Here is a 15,614-nt window from a genome sequence, read left to right on the forward strand (position 1 = left end):
CACGCACGCACACACACACACACACACACACACACACACACACACACACACACACACACACACACACACACACACGTTCACAGCAGAAACGTAGCAAAAGTCACATGTACAAAGACAGCCAATCGAGGAAATACTGACAGATTTTTTTCACAGACAAATCATAATACAGACAACTTAAAACATGTATACACAGCTCCGATTACACACACACAAACTGAGATACAGGAACACACATTAGTACACTATCACGTGAATTGGAGTACAAATGCACAGATTTAAGATTAACCATTGCAAATAATTGTGCAACAATAATACTTCCGTAATGATCCAGCACTGAAGGAAGGGCATGGCTTGCAAAAAATAAACCTGACTGGCAACTTGGAACAGGTGTGCCCAGATTGCCAATTAGAGACAGGTGAACCAATTGACCAATTAACAAAATAGACATGTATTTTGTTAAACATTTCAAAGAATCAGACTATTGTTCATAAAAAAACACATTTTATTCTACAAGGTCACAAGCAAAGGATACAGCGCTGGTTTCAAATTGCTAGTACAAACAAAAATGTCTATCTTACAAAAAACTGTGCTTAATTATACTGTGTAGCGTACAAGTACAAGAAGTAGGACCACTCGCACCACCTTGGTGGACACTTGTTTTGGAGACAGCAAGCCTGTGAAGGGGCACACTGAACCATAACATCATAATCACTTCTTAAATATTACAGAAGTACAAATTGATGTGTTAGTACACAACTACACATATTAGTAAGAATGAGCAATAAATATAAACTGTGGTGTGAATGTTGTTTTCTAGGATGTGTAACTAAGAAACATATCTATATGTTTGCTATTGAAGTCATTGAAAAAGACCTAAAGGTGATTTGGGGTTTGTGTGATTGTCATTTAGTTGGAATCATAACAAACAAAAAGTATATTCAGATGCTAATGAAACTTTCAGGACATGTCAGAAATGGGATAAGAAAGAAGTGATTAGATTTTGGTGTTGATCCTGATCATCATTTGGATTCAGACTTATTTTAACGGATTCTTTACTACTAGGAGATTTGGCCTGGTGGAGGTCTGTGGAGCTCTTCTATTTTACTGCTGCTGGTCTCAACAGCACACTTATGTTTGTTAAGTTGGTACTCATGAGAGAATCTTTCATCACACACACTGCAACTCAACACTTTTTCTTTAGTGTGTCTTCTCATGTGTTTTTTCAAATTTTGACTTCGTGCAAAACTTGAATCACACACACAACAGGAAAACATTTTTTCTCCCGTGTGTGTTCTTGTGTGCTCTTTCATATTTTCATTTCTTGTAAAAGATAAGCCACAGATTGAACAAGAAAAAGGTTTTTCACCTGTATGTGATCTCATGTGTCTTTTCAAATTTTCACCATGGACAAAACTTGAATTACACACAGAACACTTAAACAGGTTTTCTCCAGTGTGCCTTTTTAGGTGTTTTTTCAAATCTTGACTTCGTGCATACCTTGAATCACACACAGAACACGAAAAAGGTTTTTCTCCAGTGTGTGTTCTTGTGTGCTCTTTCATATGTTCCTTTCTTGTAAAAGATAAGCCACAGATTGAACAAGAAAAAGGTTTTTCTCCAGTGTGTATTCTCATGTGTGTTTTCAAGTTGTTCTTGTGTACAAAACCTGTTCCACACACTGAACAGGAAAAAGGTTTAACTCCAGTGTGTGTTCTCATGTGTCTTTTCAAACTTCCACTCTGTGTAAAAAATACACCACACACTGAACAAGAAAAAGGTTTTTCTCCTGTGTGTGTTCTCATGTGGGTTTTCAAACTTTCACCTCGGACAAAACTTGAATTACACACAGAGCATTCAAAAAGGTTTTCCCCAGTGTGTCTTTTCAGGTGTAATTTCAAACATTGACTTCGTGCATACCTTGAATCACACACAGAACACGAAAAAGTTTTTTCTCCTTTGTGTGTTCTTGTGTGCTCTTTCATATTGTCCTTCCTTGTAAAAGATAAGCCACAGATTGAACAAGAAAAAGGTTTGACTCCAGTGTGTATTATAATGTGTCTTTTCAGATGACTATGGTATTTAAAGGTTTTGTCACAGTGAGAACATGTGAAGTGAGTGTTGTCAGTGTGACATGTCTTATCATCTTTAGAGTCTTCATCATCAGTGTCAGGAGAGTGTGACGTTGTGTCCTCACTATCTGATAGTGGAGCTAAGAGGTTGTCTGCTTGTGATCCTCCACAGTGGTCTCCATCAGCTTCTGTTGTCATGAGTTGTGTTGAGCTGCTGCTTGGAGGCTCTGCCTCTCTCTTCTCCTCACTTTCACCTTTGACCTCATCATCTTTACTCTTCACAAGAACACCAGTCACTGGGAATTCCACCAGTCCTTCAAGATGCTCTCCCTCCTGACTGATGTTGTGTTCCACATCTTCCTCTTTAATGTGGGAAGTCTGTGAGTCTTCCTCTTCCTTTTTACAGGAAAGGGTCTGTGTCAAAGAGGAAAAGGAGATGCCAGAGGGTCCGTGGAGCCTCATCTTCCTCTTTGATGCATCCTCCTTCACCATCCTGAAGCTACATTCCTGTTTTTCAAGCAGAAGTTGTTCTTCACAGACGTCTGCAGGATACAAAATGACAAACATGCTTGAAAAATGTCCAAATTCAGTTAGTAAGTTCACATTAACTTGAATTTTTTTTTTAATATGAATTGGCCTGAAAACAAACACGCTGCTGTTTATAACATTATTCACAGGAAAATAATACCACTTTTTTACAAAGGGTGGGCAATATGGCCTAAAATCTACATTGCGATAAATTCCCTGCTGCCTGAGTGCAGCTGGGATAGGCTCCAGCGCCCCTGTGATTTTAATGTCAGTTACTGATGTATAAACTTGGAGAAAAGATTAGGTCGTTTACAGTGTAAGCAATGTTTGTATGTGCAACCTGGGATTTCCACTGGATGTGGAACAGCGGCGCCACGGCGACAGACTCATGCCGTTTTTGTTTTCAAGTCAATGTGTCAGTTTCCACCGCCTGGCTTCTATATGTAGTGGTCGACACAACAAGGCGGATAATTTGAGCTAAAATCTGCTCATGTGGGACAAGAAATCATGCATAAACACAAAATAAATAATGTAGTTTACTTTCAAAGTAAAATATTCTGTTTAAGGCGGATGGTATTTTACACTTTGAAAAGTCCTAACAGACATGAAGTCAACTTATCAAAAGGTTTTCAGACCTAATTTCACCTCTTTCACGCAAATGGACGAAAACATGCTAATTCTAAAAGGTCTAAAATTAAAGAATAATAAAACAGGCATATCCTGGCCAGTTATATGGGGGCCTGTATTACAGTGTTGTATTAAAATGAGTATTTCCATCTCCGACATTAAAGTGAGTGTCACTAACACTACTGTACACTGGAAAATGTGTGGAAGAGAATTTCAAGTAGCGGAAACAAAGATTGTGAATGAGTGACAAGAGGCTCACTTTGTTCATGTAAGTCTTCTGTGGAATTAACATGCTCAGGTGCTGAGAGCGATGCACAAAGTGAGAACTCTTAGTCCAGTTTAAAATCCACAGACCAAGAAGGAAACAGACGGCCATAGCAATGTATTGAAGACGGCAAGAATTAAGTTATTAGGTTTATTTTCATTTATATCGGTCCCGGCCTACGATTGCATGAATATTTTTAATGCCTCTGGATATTGTATTTAATGGCCTTTGAGACACTCGTGATTTAGGGCTAAATAACATTGAATGATTGATTGATTATCTGTGCCTTTTATAGAATGTGTAGAAGCATTTTAAAGTATATTTCTATTGCTGCTTATCTTTATTTATGATACGTTTTTTTTTTACTAATTATGCACAAGCATCGATTTGAGTTAATTCTACAAATGGACTGTGTTAGGCAACTCATTTTTAAGGGTCGCTAAATTCGACAGAACAATGACAACCACGCGGTTACAGGTAGCAAACGTACATATGTACATCATCCTAACAAGAAAACCAAACTACTTATATACAATACATTTAAGCATAGTGTTAATAATCAATATAAAGTTAGTAAAGATGTGAGAGTAAGAAGTAAACAAACCTGTTCTGTGTAACACAACTTGATGATGTTTCTTATAATAAACATCCAGTAGTTGATGTTGTCGCTCCTTCTCTTTTGTTGGCCAAAGTTCCTCCTCATACTTTGCCATCTTTCTTTCACACGTTTTCACACAATCACAACACTTTACACTCACATTAGTTCCCTGCTCAGCGACGTTTAAATAACTTCCGCGTCTCTTTGTTAGCAGCTAACAAGCTAAGTTAACTAGCCAGCTAAACTAGCTGCAAGCTACCAAGCTATCAAACAGGAGAAGTGTCAAAGTGCGCTCAGACTAATGTATCCGGCTACAAACAATTATTAACCGTGTGTACTCTATTAAACAACATATATGTAAGAATACAGAAATATAATGCCCGCGTTTAGGACTTCTCCGTCAGACGCCATCTTGCTTTATCGCCCGATCGGTCCACGCATGCGCGCAGGCGACGTCTCTTCCGCCAACTTGTTTTGCCACACTTACTTACCATGGTTCTTTTATGTCATCTGTATTTCAATAACAATGTCGTAATAAACGATTACGAACAAAACCATTTTTTTTTAAACGGTATTCTTCATTAAACCGCACAGATCTGTACACAAACCTGAAAGATGTGTTCAGCAGCCTTAAATGGAAAATAAATCGATGTTTTACTATTTTATTTCAAACAGTCGAAATTGAAGATAAACTATGTTTCAATATTTAATTCAATTTTTTTTCCTGTTTTCTCCTCTTTTAAACCGTTCAATTAAGTGTTTTTTTCATCATTTATATTCTACAAAAAACCTCACGTAAAAGCAAAAAAATGTACGACAGAATGACAGACAGACATACCCATTTATATATATATGTATATATATATATATATATATATATATATATATATATATATATATATATATATATATATATATATATATATATATACATATATATATATAGAGTCCATGTGGACTGGACACCAGCAGAGAGTTGGTGGGCGGCTCTCTTGGTTGCTTAGTTGGGTCTGCTTCTGTCTCTGGCCATGCTCCTCCCACCCCAGCAGGTGATGGCGTGGAACACCGCAGAGTTAAAATTATAATTTTGTTTGGTTGCTTGTCTATGCATGGTGCAATCGTGTGTGTAGCGATGTAGTACTCCTTTGAGTTGTGTTTTTCCCCAAAAGACGACACCCAGTCTTTCTTTCGGATCAACCATAGTTTATTCTGGTGAAAACAATCATTATGAGTCTCCAATCAGCCTTCTCTATATATTTTTAAACCTGCACAGAAATAAAACAAAAAAAAACTTAAAATACATGTGTCTCTTTTAGGCCTACCGCAACACAGCTAGCCTACTATTAAGTTAGCTAAAAGCTAGTTGACGGGGCGCCAGAGCGCACAACTTAGCGTCATGTGGAACTTTGGTTCTCAAATGGGGGCCACGCACCCCTGGAGGTACTTGAAGGTATGCCAAGGGGTATGTTAGATTTTTTTTAAATATTCTAAAAATAGCAACAAAAATAATATGAATGTAAGTTCATAAACTGTGAAAAAAATTTATAACAATGCAATATTCAGTGTTGACAGCTGGATTTTTGTGGACATGTTCCATAAATATTGATGTTAAAGATTTCTTTTTTTGTGGAGAAATATTTAGAATTAAGTTCATGAATCCAGATGGATCTCTATTACAATCCCCAAAGAGGGCACTTTAAGTTGATGATTACTTCTATGTGTGGAAATCTTCATTTATAATTGAATCACTTGTTTATTTTTCAACAAGTTTTTAGTTTTTTGTATATCTTTTTTTCCAAATAGTTTAAGAAATACCACTACAAATGAGCAATATTTTGCACTGTTATACAATTTAATAAATCAGAAACTGATGACATAGTGCTGCATTTTACTTCTTGATCTCATTTTTTCAAAAATATATGCTTTGCTCTGATTAGGGGGTACTTGAATTAAAAAAAATGTTCACAGGGAAAAAAGGTTGAGAACCACTGAGAACCACTGACGTGGAAGACAGCAAACTGACTACACACACGTGCCTCAGCCTGGACGTCTGCTGTGACATGTGACATTCAGTGACCATAAAAAGAAATAGGAAATAACATTACTAAACTTAGAATAATAAAATTGGCAAAATAAAGAGCCACAATACATAATGTGTAAATGCAATAAATTAGATAAGATGACATTAAAATAGAATGACATTGAAATAAGAAGAGTAGTAAGACAGTAAGCTATTGAGATCATAAATGACCTCTGTTACAATTGCAATGAATGTCGCACGGGGGCGCCACTGAACTCCATCATTAAAGGTTTGTTTGATATACTTTGAATTTATTTTTGAAAAACAATACACTCTTTTTATGTCACATTGTTATTCAAATAAATATTACGGAAAAGAAAGGCAGGATAACTGTGACAGCAGGCAATATCTCATATAGAGATGCCGCGTCGACCGCTACCGTCTATTGGCCCTGACGAGCCGGATGGCCGCCATTTTACACCGGTCAACATCTCCATCTCGTGACAGGATCACTTTCTCAATACTTGACTGATTTTCACGCGATTTTAATGCAAACGTCATACATGTAGCTGTGATACAGTTCAAATGAATTGTCGTTTGCGGACGGTGCCTATCTAGGACCCTTAATAACGTCTGTGTTTTAATTTTCGTCCGCTCGGGTGTGACGTCATTACCAGCTTCCGGGGTAAACGGAAAGCAGCAGAACAGAGCAGTACTGCCTTGTAACGTCAAGTGTGCTAACTGTCGTGAAAGCACATCGGCGGAGAAAGACGTTAGCAGGATGCTAATAAATCAGTCTTATTATTTGTTCTCCAGTGTGAAATATTTACGGCGTATCAAATACATATTTGATTCTTTATTTAAGGATCAAGTCGTCTCGATGCGTTTGAAGCACTGTGCTGCTTCTCGTGCTATCTTTGCTTGTTAATGTGCTTAGCTTGCTAGTTAGCTTAGCTTGTTAGCTGCTAACAAAGAGACGCGGACGTTATCAACACATCGCTAAGTAGGGAACTATCGTGAGTGTACAGTGTTGTGATTGTGTGAAAATGTGTGAAAGAACGATAGCAAAGTATGAGGAGGAACTTTGTCCAACAAAAGAGGAGAAGGAGCGACAACATCAACTACTGGACGCTGTTTTCAAGGAGCCTCAAGTTGTGTTACGCAGAACAGGTTTGTTTACGTCTTACTCTCACATCTTTACTAACTTTATATTTGATTAATAACACTACGCTTAATATATTGTGTATAAGAAGTTGTGTTGTCTTGTGAGGATGATGGATTCTGTCTGCTACTTGCAACGTGGTCTTGCAACCACGTGGTTGTCGGTGTTCTGTCGAATTTAACTACTAAATATGAGTTACATATCGCAGTTTATTTGTACAATAAACTGTCAGTGGTGGAACAAGTCAGAGCTTGGCCGGGGGCGGGCCTCATGACATGCCCCCCTAAACCCAAATAATAAAGCTAATTCTAACCAGGTTATAAAACGTTTGCCAGCCATTTTTGCTGAAATGTGCATTTTCCAAACATGCATTTATTTTCTGACTTTCACTACAGCATCAACCCATTCATCCATCCATCCATCCATTTTCTACCGCTTATTCCCTTTCGGAGTCGCGGGGGGCGCTGGCGCCTATCTCAGCTACAATCGGGCGGAAGGCGGGGTACACCCTGGACAAGTCGCCACCTCATCGCAGTCAACCCATTCGCAGGATGTATAAAACATATCAAAGGAGATCTGATTTTTTCTCTTTAAATTTGCCTATCATTAACAAACCTTATGTTGGACAATGAAATTTTTTTTTTAAATTTTTTTATGCATTCTAAGTTCTAAAGAAACGTCAGCAAAATCTTAACTATTCTAAAATTATCAATGGAGTCAATGGGAACGCCTCTATTCCGCTCACTAAGCCCCCTAAATAAGAATTAATTGATCAATGTTATATACCCAGAAGTCATTTTTTATTCGCTATCTCTTTAACACATCCTGTAAAAATGCCTCATAATAGCCACAAAATGGAGGATACATTTTTAATTTAGATTCAATTTAAATAAATAGTGTAAAAGTTTTATGGAATTTTCCATGGTGTACCCCGCCTTTCGCACCCCTGTGAGTCCAAAAGGGACAAGCGGTAGAACATGGATGGATGGATGGGAAAAAGGCACATCATAGACAGGCCTCAAATTTTTACTTTTTGAGGTCAAGACAAGTGTTGCCTTAAAGGAGGGCTCATATTTTGGGGCACCAAGGCAAGTTAGAAGGGTACCAAGGCAAATGTTATTTTCTTTCCAGTTTGTTAATTAAATGCAGAATCGCTCACATTTATTTGTGCAATAAATCTTCGGACAATATTGACCCGTACTTTGGGTCAAAACAAAATAATCGTGTAAATGCATAAATAAGTTCATAATGCTTGTGTGAGGTGTTTTTTTTTTACTAAACCTTTATTTTGTTAGCGCAGTCAGACCTATTATTGTGAAGGGGGAAGTGTGTTGCTGTTCTCAGCTTGACGTGTGGAGGTGACTTGAGGCTGTTTAAAAAAAGGAGAGAGAGAGACTCAAGTTGTGACTCCTGTACTGTTTCTACATTAATCCTCCATGGATGATGTCGTTCACAACAACACAAGCAGAGATGTGTTGTGGGTTTAAGGATTTTCCTTGCTAGCTTTAGCTTCGCAGTTTAGCCACTATTTCGAATGACCGCCTCAAGGACGGGACAGTTGCGTGTTTAGAGAATGAATGCGTTGTCCAGAACACATTATTTTCCATAACAAATGTTGCTTCTCCTCACAATGACAACATTTCGCTTACATTTATGTCAGTTTCCCTGATATTCTTCAGTGAACAGCAGATTTTGTTATATTAGCCGATTCTGTGACTCCCTAAGTCATTGTTGAAATAATATGGCTCATTTTTTTGCTGAGTTCAGTGATTATTGATTGGATTATTACTTTGGGATGGTCAGAGAAGAAGAGTTGTGGTCTTGTGAGAATTGTCTGTTAGTCCATCCTAGGGCCGGGGGGGTGGGCCTCATGACATGCCCCCCTAAACCCAAATAATAGGTCGCGTGCGGTGCATCACCAGACCTGCTAAGGTTAGCCAAGTTAGCTGCTCATGCGTGTTGAATCGTGTATGAAACAAGCTCGGCTTCCTCATGAACGTGACGTGATGATGTCACATAAGGACTACACGCCTACAGTCACAAAAGAATGGCAACGTTTGGGCCCCCAGACCTGCTTTATTTTTACCGTATTGAGGCAGCACTTTTTTACGCTTTTGGACCAAACAAACAAAAGAAGACCTTTTGTATGCAGTTTAAGAGCCGCAGCCGGAGAAAATAAACACACAGTGTGTCCATGACTGCAAAGTTCATTGACCGTTTGTTTGATTGATTGACGGTTTTAATACCTCTGGACATTGACTTTAAATATTTCTGTCAATCCCACAAACATGCTTGTGGGGGAGTTTTCTGTGTCTACCTACCTTCGACACATCCGTACACCCACCGCAGTGACATTTTTCCAAGTTGCACCATCCCCATATATTTCAACCTATTCAAACCATTCCAACATCAACACAATCCACTCATCCTGGACATTCAAACTAACAATTTCCCAAGTTCCAAACCAAATTGCGGCTTTCTTGGAAATTCTAACTCTTCAACATTTAAACCATTCCAACATTCAAACTATTCTTACATTCATACTACATTCTGTCAGCATTTCAGTTCAATTTCAGCATTGGGGTATTCACATGCAATTCCTTGAACACCTGCCTCATCCAATTATTATTATCATAATTAAATGTAACTTACATATTGAATGCGTGGACTGCATGAATGATGCCTTCTCAGTTCTCACTGTAACGCAATTTGAGTGTCTTGGAAATGCACTAAATTAATCTAATCCATTATTAATAATAAGGTAAACAAGTTATCTTTTGAAGGAGTAGTCAGTAATCTGATTACTTCTTCCCAGTTTAACTGTGGCGACACTATCTAAATGAAAGCAAAACAGATGTCATCTTTTTTTGGTCAACATGTTGACTGTGCTCATGCTTTTTTTATAGCAGATATGTCTCTAAAGATGAATGTGAAAATCACAAATTATTGTCCACCAGCAGGGGGAGCTCATCACTAGTACTACTGCGTGGAGTCTGGCATGTGCTACATTATTTCCTGTGTGTGTATGACTTATTCAGAGGGAGAACAGAACACTTTCACATATGGTGTCTACCATTAAGGATTGCAGGAATGACTTTTCAAATGTTTTTATATGAATAAGGTGGATTGGACGTTGGCCTGGGAAGGCATTCCCCTTAAGGTCTTCTCCATGTGTCAGCTGGAAGTACCCTGACTGCTGTGAGGGGAAACTGATGAGATTGTGAGATCATATGTTGGTGCAGGACAATGTCTCATGCGACTGAGAAAAGCTGGACTTTTCTTAAACATGTTTGTTTTCTCCTGTTCCGCAGATATTGATGAAGAACCTCTACTTCATGAACAGGAACCCCGGTGCCCCAACATACATGAGGAACAAAAGGTACCACATTCCCAAAACATTAAAGAGAGAGGAGAGCAGCCACAGCTCCCCCACTTTAAAGAGGAAGATGAGACACCACAGACCCATAGTGTTAAACTGACCCTTCACATTAAAGGGCAAGCGGAGGACCCACTGATCTTGCACATCAAAAATGAACAGGAGGACCCACTGACCCCTCACTTCAAAAAGGAAGAAGAGAACCCACTGGCCCCCTACTTTAAAGAGGAAGATGAGGACCAAGAGCCACCGCACATTAAAAAGGAAGAGGAGGAACACCGCATCAGTCAGCCTACATGGTTGGTGGAATTCCCAGTGACTGGTGTCCCTGTGAAGAGTGAAGATGATGAGGTGAAAGTGAGGAGAAGAGAGAGGCGGAGCCTCCAAGCAGCAGCTCAACACAACACATGACAACAGAAGCTGATGGAGACGACTGTGGAGGATCACAAGCAGACAAGCTCTTAGCTCCACTATCAGATAGTGAGGAAACAACGTCACACTCTCCTGACACTGATGATGAAGACTCTAAAGATGATAAGACATGTCACACTGACAACACTCACTTCAAATGTTCTCACTGTGAAAAAACCTTTAAATACCATAGTTATCTGAAAAGACACATGAGTATACACACTGGAGAAAAACCTTTTACCTGTTCAATCTGTAGTAAAGGTTTTTTAGAAATTTGCAATTTGAAAGTACACATGAGAACACACACTGGTGAAAAACCTTTTTATTGTTCACTCTGTGGTAAAGGTTTTACTCACAGTCAAAGTTTGAAAGTACACATGAGAACACACACTGGTGAAAAACGTTTTTCCTGTTTAACCTGTGGTAAAGGTTTTACACAAAGTCAGAGTTTGAAAAAACACATGAAAATACACAGTGGAGAAAAACCTTTTTCTTGTTCAATCTGTGGTAAAGGTTTTACAGAAAGTCAATATTTGAAAGTAGACAAGAAAACACACACTGGTGAAAAACCTTTTTCCTGTTCAGTCTGTGGTAAAAGTTTTACACAAAGTCAGAATGTGAAAAGACACAAGAGAATACACACTAGCGAAAAATCACATTCCTGTTCAATTTGCAACAGAAGCTTTTGTGACCGATCAAACTTTGTTGCACATATGAGAAGACACCCAGGAGAGAAATTGTTGAGTTGCAGTGTGTGTGGTGAAAGATTCTCTTCTAAGTACCAGTGTAAGAAACACAAGTGTGCTGGTGAGAACAGCAGCAGCAAATGAAACTGCAGGATTTGAAATAAACTGTCAAGACTTTAGTTTTGACTTTCTACAACATCAGCACATATAACATGTCTGACATTGTTGTTTGTGTAACAATCTTTTTAATATGCTTCTACATTTATAGATTAGATAGTTTGAAATATTGAAATATTACATATTTGTATTTCTAATAGTTAATAATCCCATAGATTAGCCCCTATTTATAATATACATGTACTGGTTCACCTTTGAAACATCTTCTGGACCACTTCAGGAAGCATATTATTTACTTCATTTACTACATCATTTGAAACGTCTTTTATACAAGTTTTGAAAAATGTGTGACTTTATGAATCATTTGTTGGGTCCATTTAATTAATTATTTTTATTACTCTCTTTTGTAATATGATGAATATGTCATGATTATTTTATATGTATGTTCCCAGACCTTTATGCAATATGAAAGAGAAAGAAAATGGCTGAAATGTTTGTGGAAGGATGTTTTTGTTTTTACAAATTTACATTTGTGGATTAAAAAAAAAAAAATCCCATTGTTGTGTTTTAAATATTTGTTACGTTTTTGTTTTTTTTAACGTCCCCAAAACAATATAAATCAAATTTCGGAGTGTCAGGCAAAAGCCAATATTGAACATTTACTTTGCATACATTCATAAAATAAACAGTTTATTTTGTTTCCCTATCACAGAACGAACAGGTGTTGTCTTCAATTGCAAAACAACATCCTAAAAAATATTTTAAGTGTTCTATTCCGTTTTTTTTTTCTTAAATGAACTCCTTTGCTTTTTGAAGAATGGAAACTTTATTATACGTATTATTTTTTTCTTTTGTTCCACAGAAAATACAGTAAAGAAAAAATAATAAAGAAAAAATAGTGAGGAAGTAAAAAAGATAATATACTGTAATTAGAATAATATGAACAAAATCCTTTTCAGAGAGGCGCACAGCTGTATGTGCGGCGGCAGGTGCTTGAGCCGTAATAATTGTTCTACAATCCTATCAGCGATGAAAGGCAGTTTATTTTCCTTACGGCCGAGTGTATGCCTTCCATGAATGTTCACTGTGCTCCCCATAAGCTGTGGCTTGCCATTGAGAAGTCAATAGTGCATAGCGTACCTGTTTTGCTGGCTGTGTAATTATAGGATCATAGAAAACCCGATCCAAATTAAAAAAAAATCACATTAAATGTTTAACTTGTTTAGTTTTTAAGTTTTAACTCAAAACGCAATGCATGTAATATTCATTCTGTTTGTGAAAAAGTTCAATATTTAGGATGATTTTGAAGTTTTTAAACCTATTGACATCTCCAGGTATTGCATACATTACAATGATTTGTGTGACTTTAGAAAAAATAAAATAAAATTGATGATGATCATGTTCCACAGATTCCACTTCAGTGTTGAGTTTTGGGGACAGAAAAAAAGAAAAATGTGTCATTTATAACCATTTGCAGAGTAATATAACTGTTAATTGGTACTTTTTAGTAAACAAATAACCGTCAATTGATACAAACAGAAAATCACTCCATAGGGAGGAAAAAGGCAATAGCAAAAATACACACAAATCTGATAACGTAAAGAACAACAATCTATGATTAGCTAAAAAAAAGTAAATCACTCACGCAGAGGAGACAAGAAACTTCAAACAGAAATTACGCTATAAAAAGCTGAGATAACTACAAAGTAAAGCGCTTCAAGAGGAGGGGAAAAAAGGAAGGCAAAGCACTGAAATTAAACACATAATTCTTGACCAAAAACTTTAACAAAATCACTCCTTCTCAGAGGAAACAAAGAAATATATAAATATGGCAAGGCAATACTTTGCAAACGTGATTAAAGGCTGCGGACAAGGCTGGAGGCACGTAGTGAGACGATATACTCTGGCACAAGACGAGAGGAGGACCAGACATTTATACGCATGAGGGAGGGTGACAGGTGGGCACAATCAGGCAATCAGGAGAGACGGACCAGTGAAACAGGAGGAAGAGCAAGTGACCTGAAACGAGAGGGAGAGTTAACCTTTCAAAATAAAACAGGAAATAACAAGACAACATGAAACCAGACAAACCCAGACAATACTTCACCCAGGTGTGACATGGATAATACAAGTCATATGTAAAAAAGCTCAAATTAACAATATAGACAGCGATTTTTAACTAGACGAACAAGTCAATGGCGTTTTAAAATCGTGTTTTTATCACCTTCGTCTTTTAGTAAAGGTTCAACCGTTTTTATCTTTTAACCTTTTTGAACAAGTCGTGCATGCTTTTATTACAAGTCGCCTGGACTACTGCAATGCACTTTATGCTGGCATTATTCAAAAAGCTCTCTCCCGGTTGCAGTTAGTCCAGAACGCGGCAGCACGACTTTTAACAGGGGCCAGGAAACGCCACTATATAACCCCAATTCTTCAGAGTTTGCACTGGCTCCCTGTTCATTTTAGAATTGATTTTAAAACATTGCTGTTTGTTTTTAAATCTTTACATGGACTGGCACCTCAATATATCTCGGACCTCATTCAAATTTACATTCCTGCGCGCGCTCTGAGGTCCGAGAGCCAGCTCCAGCTCGTGGTGCCCAAGACCAGACTTAAGACCAGGGGAGACAGGCCCTTCTCTGTGGTCGGCCCTAAGCTCTGGAACACTCTGCCGCTCCATGTTCAAACTGCTTCCACAGTGGAGTGTTTTAAGTCTCGTCTTAAGACCCACTTTTATTCTTTGGCTTTTAACACTACGTGAGTTGTGTGGTCCTCTGTCCTCTGTTGTCCTCTGTGTTTTTTATACACTTCGATTTCTATTTTACTGTTTTAATTGATTTTACCCTTTAAAATAGTTTTTAATCATATTTGTTTTTATATTGTTTTTATTGTTTTTATTTTTATTCATTTTTACTTTTATTCGGTCATTGGTGGAGCATAATATTGTTTTTAACATGGCTGTGCAACACTTTGGAAACGTTATTGTTGTTTAAATGTGCTATATAAATAAAGTGGATTGGATTGGATTGAATATTAAAGTTAGCCCTACAGCACCAATGCCTGCAATACCACCGTGGATCTATGACAACCCAAAGGTAAACATGCAATTACTAAAGAATAGAAAGTTAAATAGTTACCAGATAGAACAATGGATTGAGGAAACATTTTTAGACAACTTCATAATATATATAGATGCATTAAACAATATAAATAGTAAGGTAGGAGCTGCTGCAGTTATCCCACAAGGAAACATAGTAATAAATAAAATAATCAGTGATAAACTATCTGTTTTATGGGGGAATTGGCAGCAATTTATACGTATGGCAGTTAACTGGATAGAACAAAACAAAGCAAGGAAAGTAGTTGTGTGCTCGGACTCCAGCAGTGCTTTGATGAGCATAGAAAACAGAGCATCTGAAACAAGACAAGATATAGTTTATGACATAGTTCAGACAATCTACAGGATAAATAAAGCGGGAGGTGTGGTAACATTTCTCTGGGTTCCTGCTCATGTAGGAGTTGAGGAAAATGAGTTAGCTGATAGATAGCAAAACAAGCAACCCCTAAAACAGAAGTAAACATGGAGATTAAGCACAGTAAAGAAGAAGTGAAGAACATAATTAAGATAGAACACAATGAAAAGTGGCAGGATAATTGGAATGAGGAAACAAAAAGTAGAGAGTATTACAAAGTCCAGAGGAGAGTAGGTGTCATGAGATGATGGGGTGGAAATAGGAAGGAAGAAGGCATTATTA

At 37.6% G+C, this 15,614-nt stretch overlaps 3 protein-coding genes across 3 annotated transcripts in view; 1 reads left to right on the plus strand and 2 right to left on the minus strand.

Moving 5' to 3' along the window:
* Positions 1 to 15,614, plus strand: part of LOC133545305 (gastrula zinc finger protein XlCGF26.1-like) — a 371,250-nt gene that overhangs the window by 123,709 nt on the left and 231,927 nt on the right. The window lies entirely within an intron of this gene.
* The window catches only part of LOC133545354 (zinc finger protein 33A-like), a 333,514-nt gene that overhangs the window by 96,220 nt on the left and 221,680 nt on the right, over positions 1 to 15,614 (minus strand). The gene's annotated exons all lie outside the window — the stretch shown is intronic.
* On the minus strand, positions 249 to 4,545 carry LOC133545313 (zinc finger protein OZF-like). The gene is made up of 2 exons (XM_061890772.1): positions 4,094 to 4,545; positions 249 to 2,611 (listed from the first exon to the last, which is right to left on the minus strand). Exons 1-2 carry the CDS (start codon positions 4,200 to 4,202, stop codon positions 1,059 to 1,061), a joined length of 1,662 nt encoding a protein of 553 aa, XP_061746756.1. The 5' UTR covers positions 4,203 to 4,545; the 3' UTR covers positions 249 to 1,058.

This window comes from Nerophis ophidion, linkage group LG28 (genome assembly GCF_033978795.1).
Source record: "Nerophis ophidion isolate RoL-2023_Sa linkage group LG28, RoL_Noph_v1.0, whole genome shotgun sequence".
Classification (NCBI taxonomy): Eukaryota; Metazoa; Chordata; class Actinopteri; order Syngnathiformes; family Syngnathidae; genus Nerophis; species Nerophis ophidion.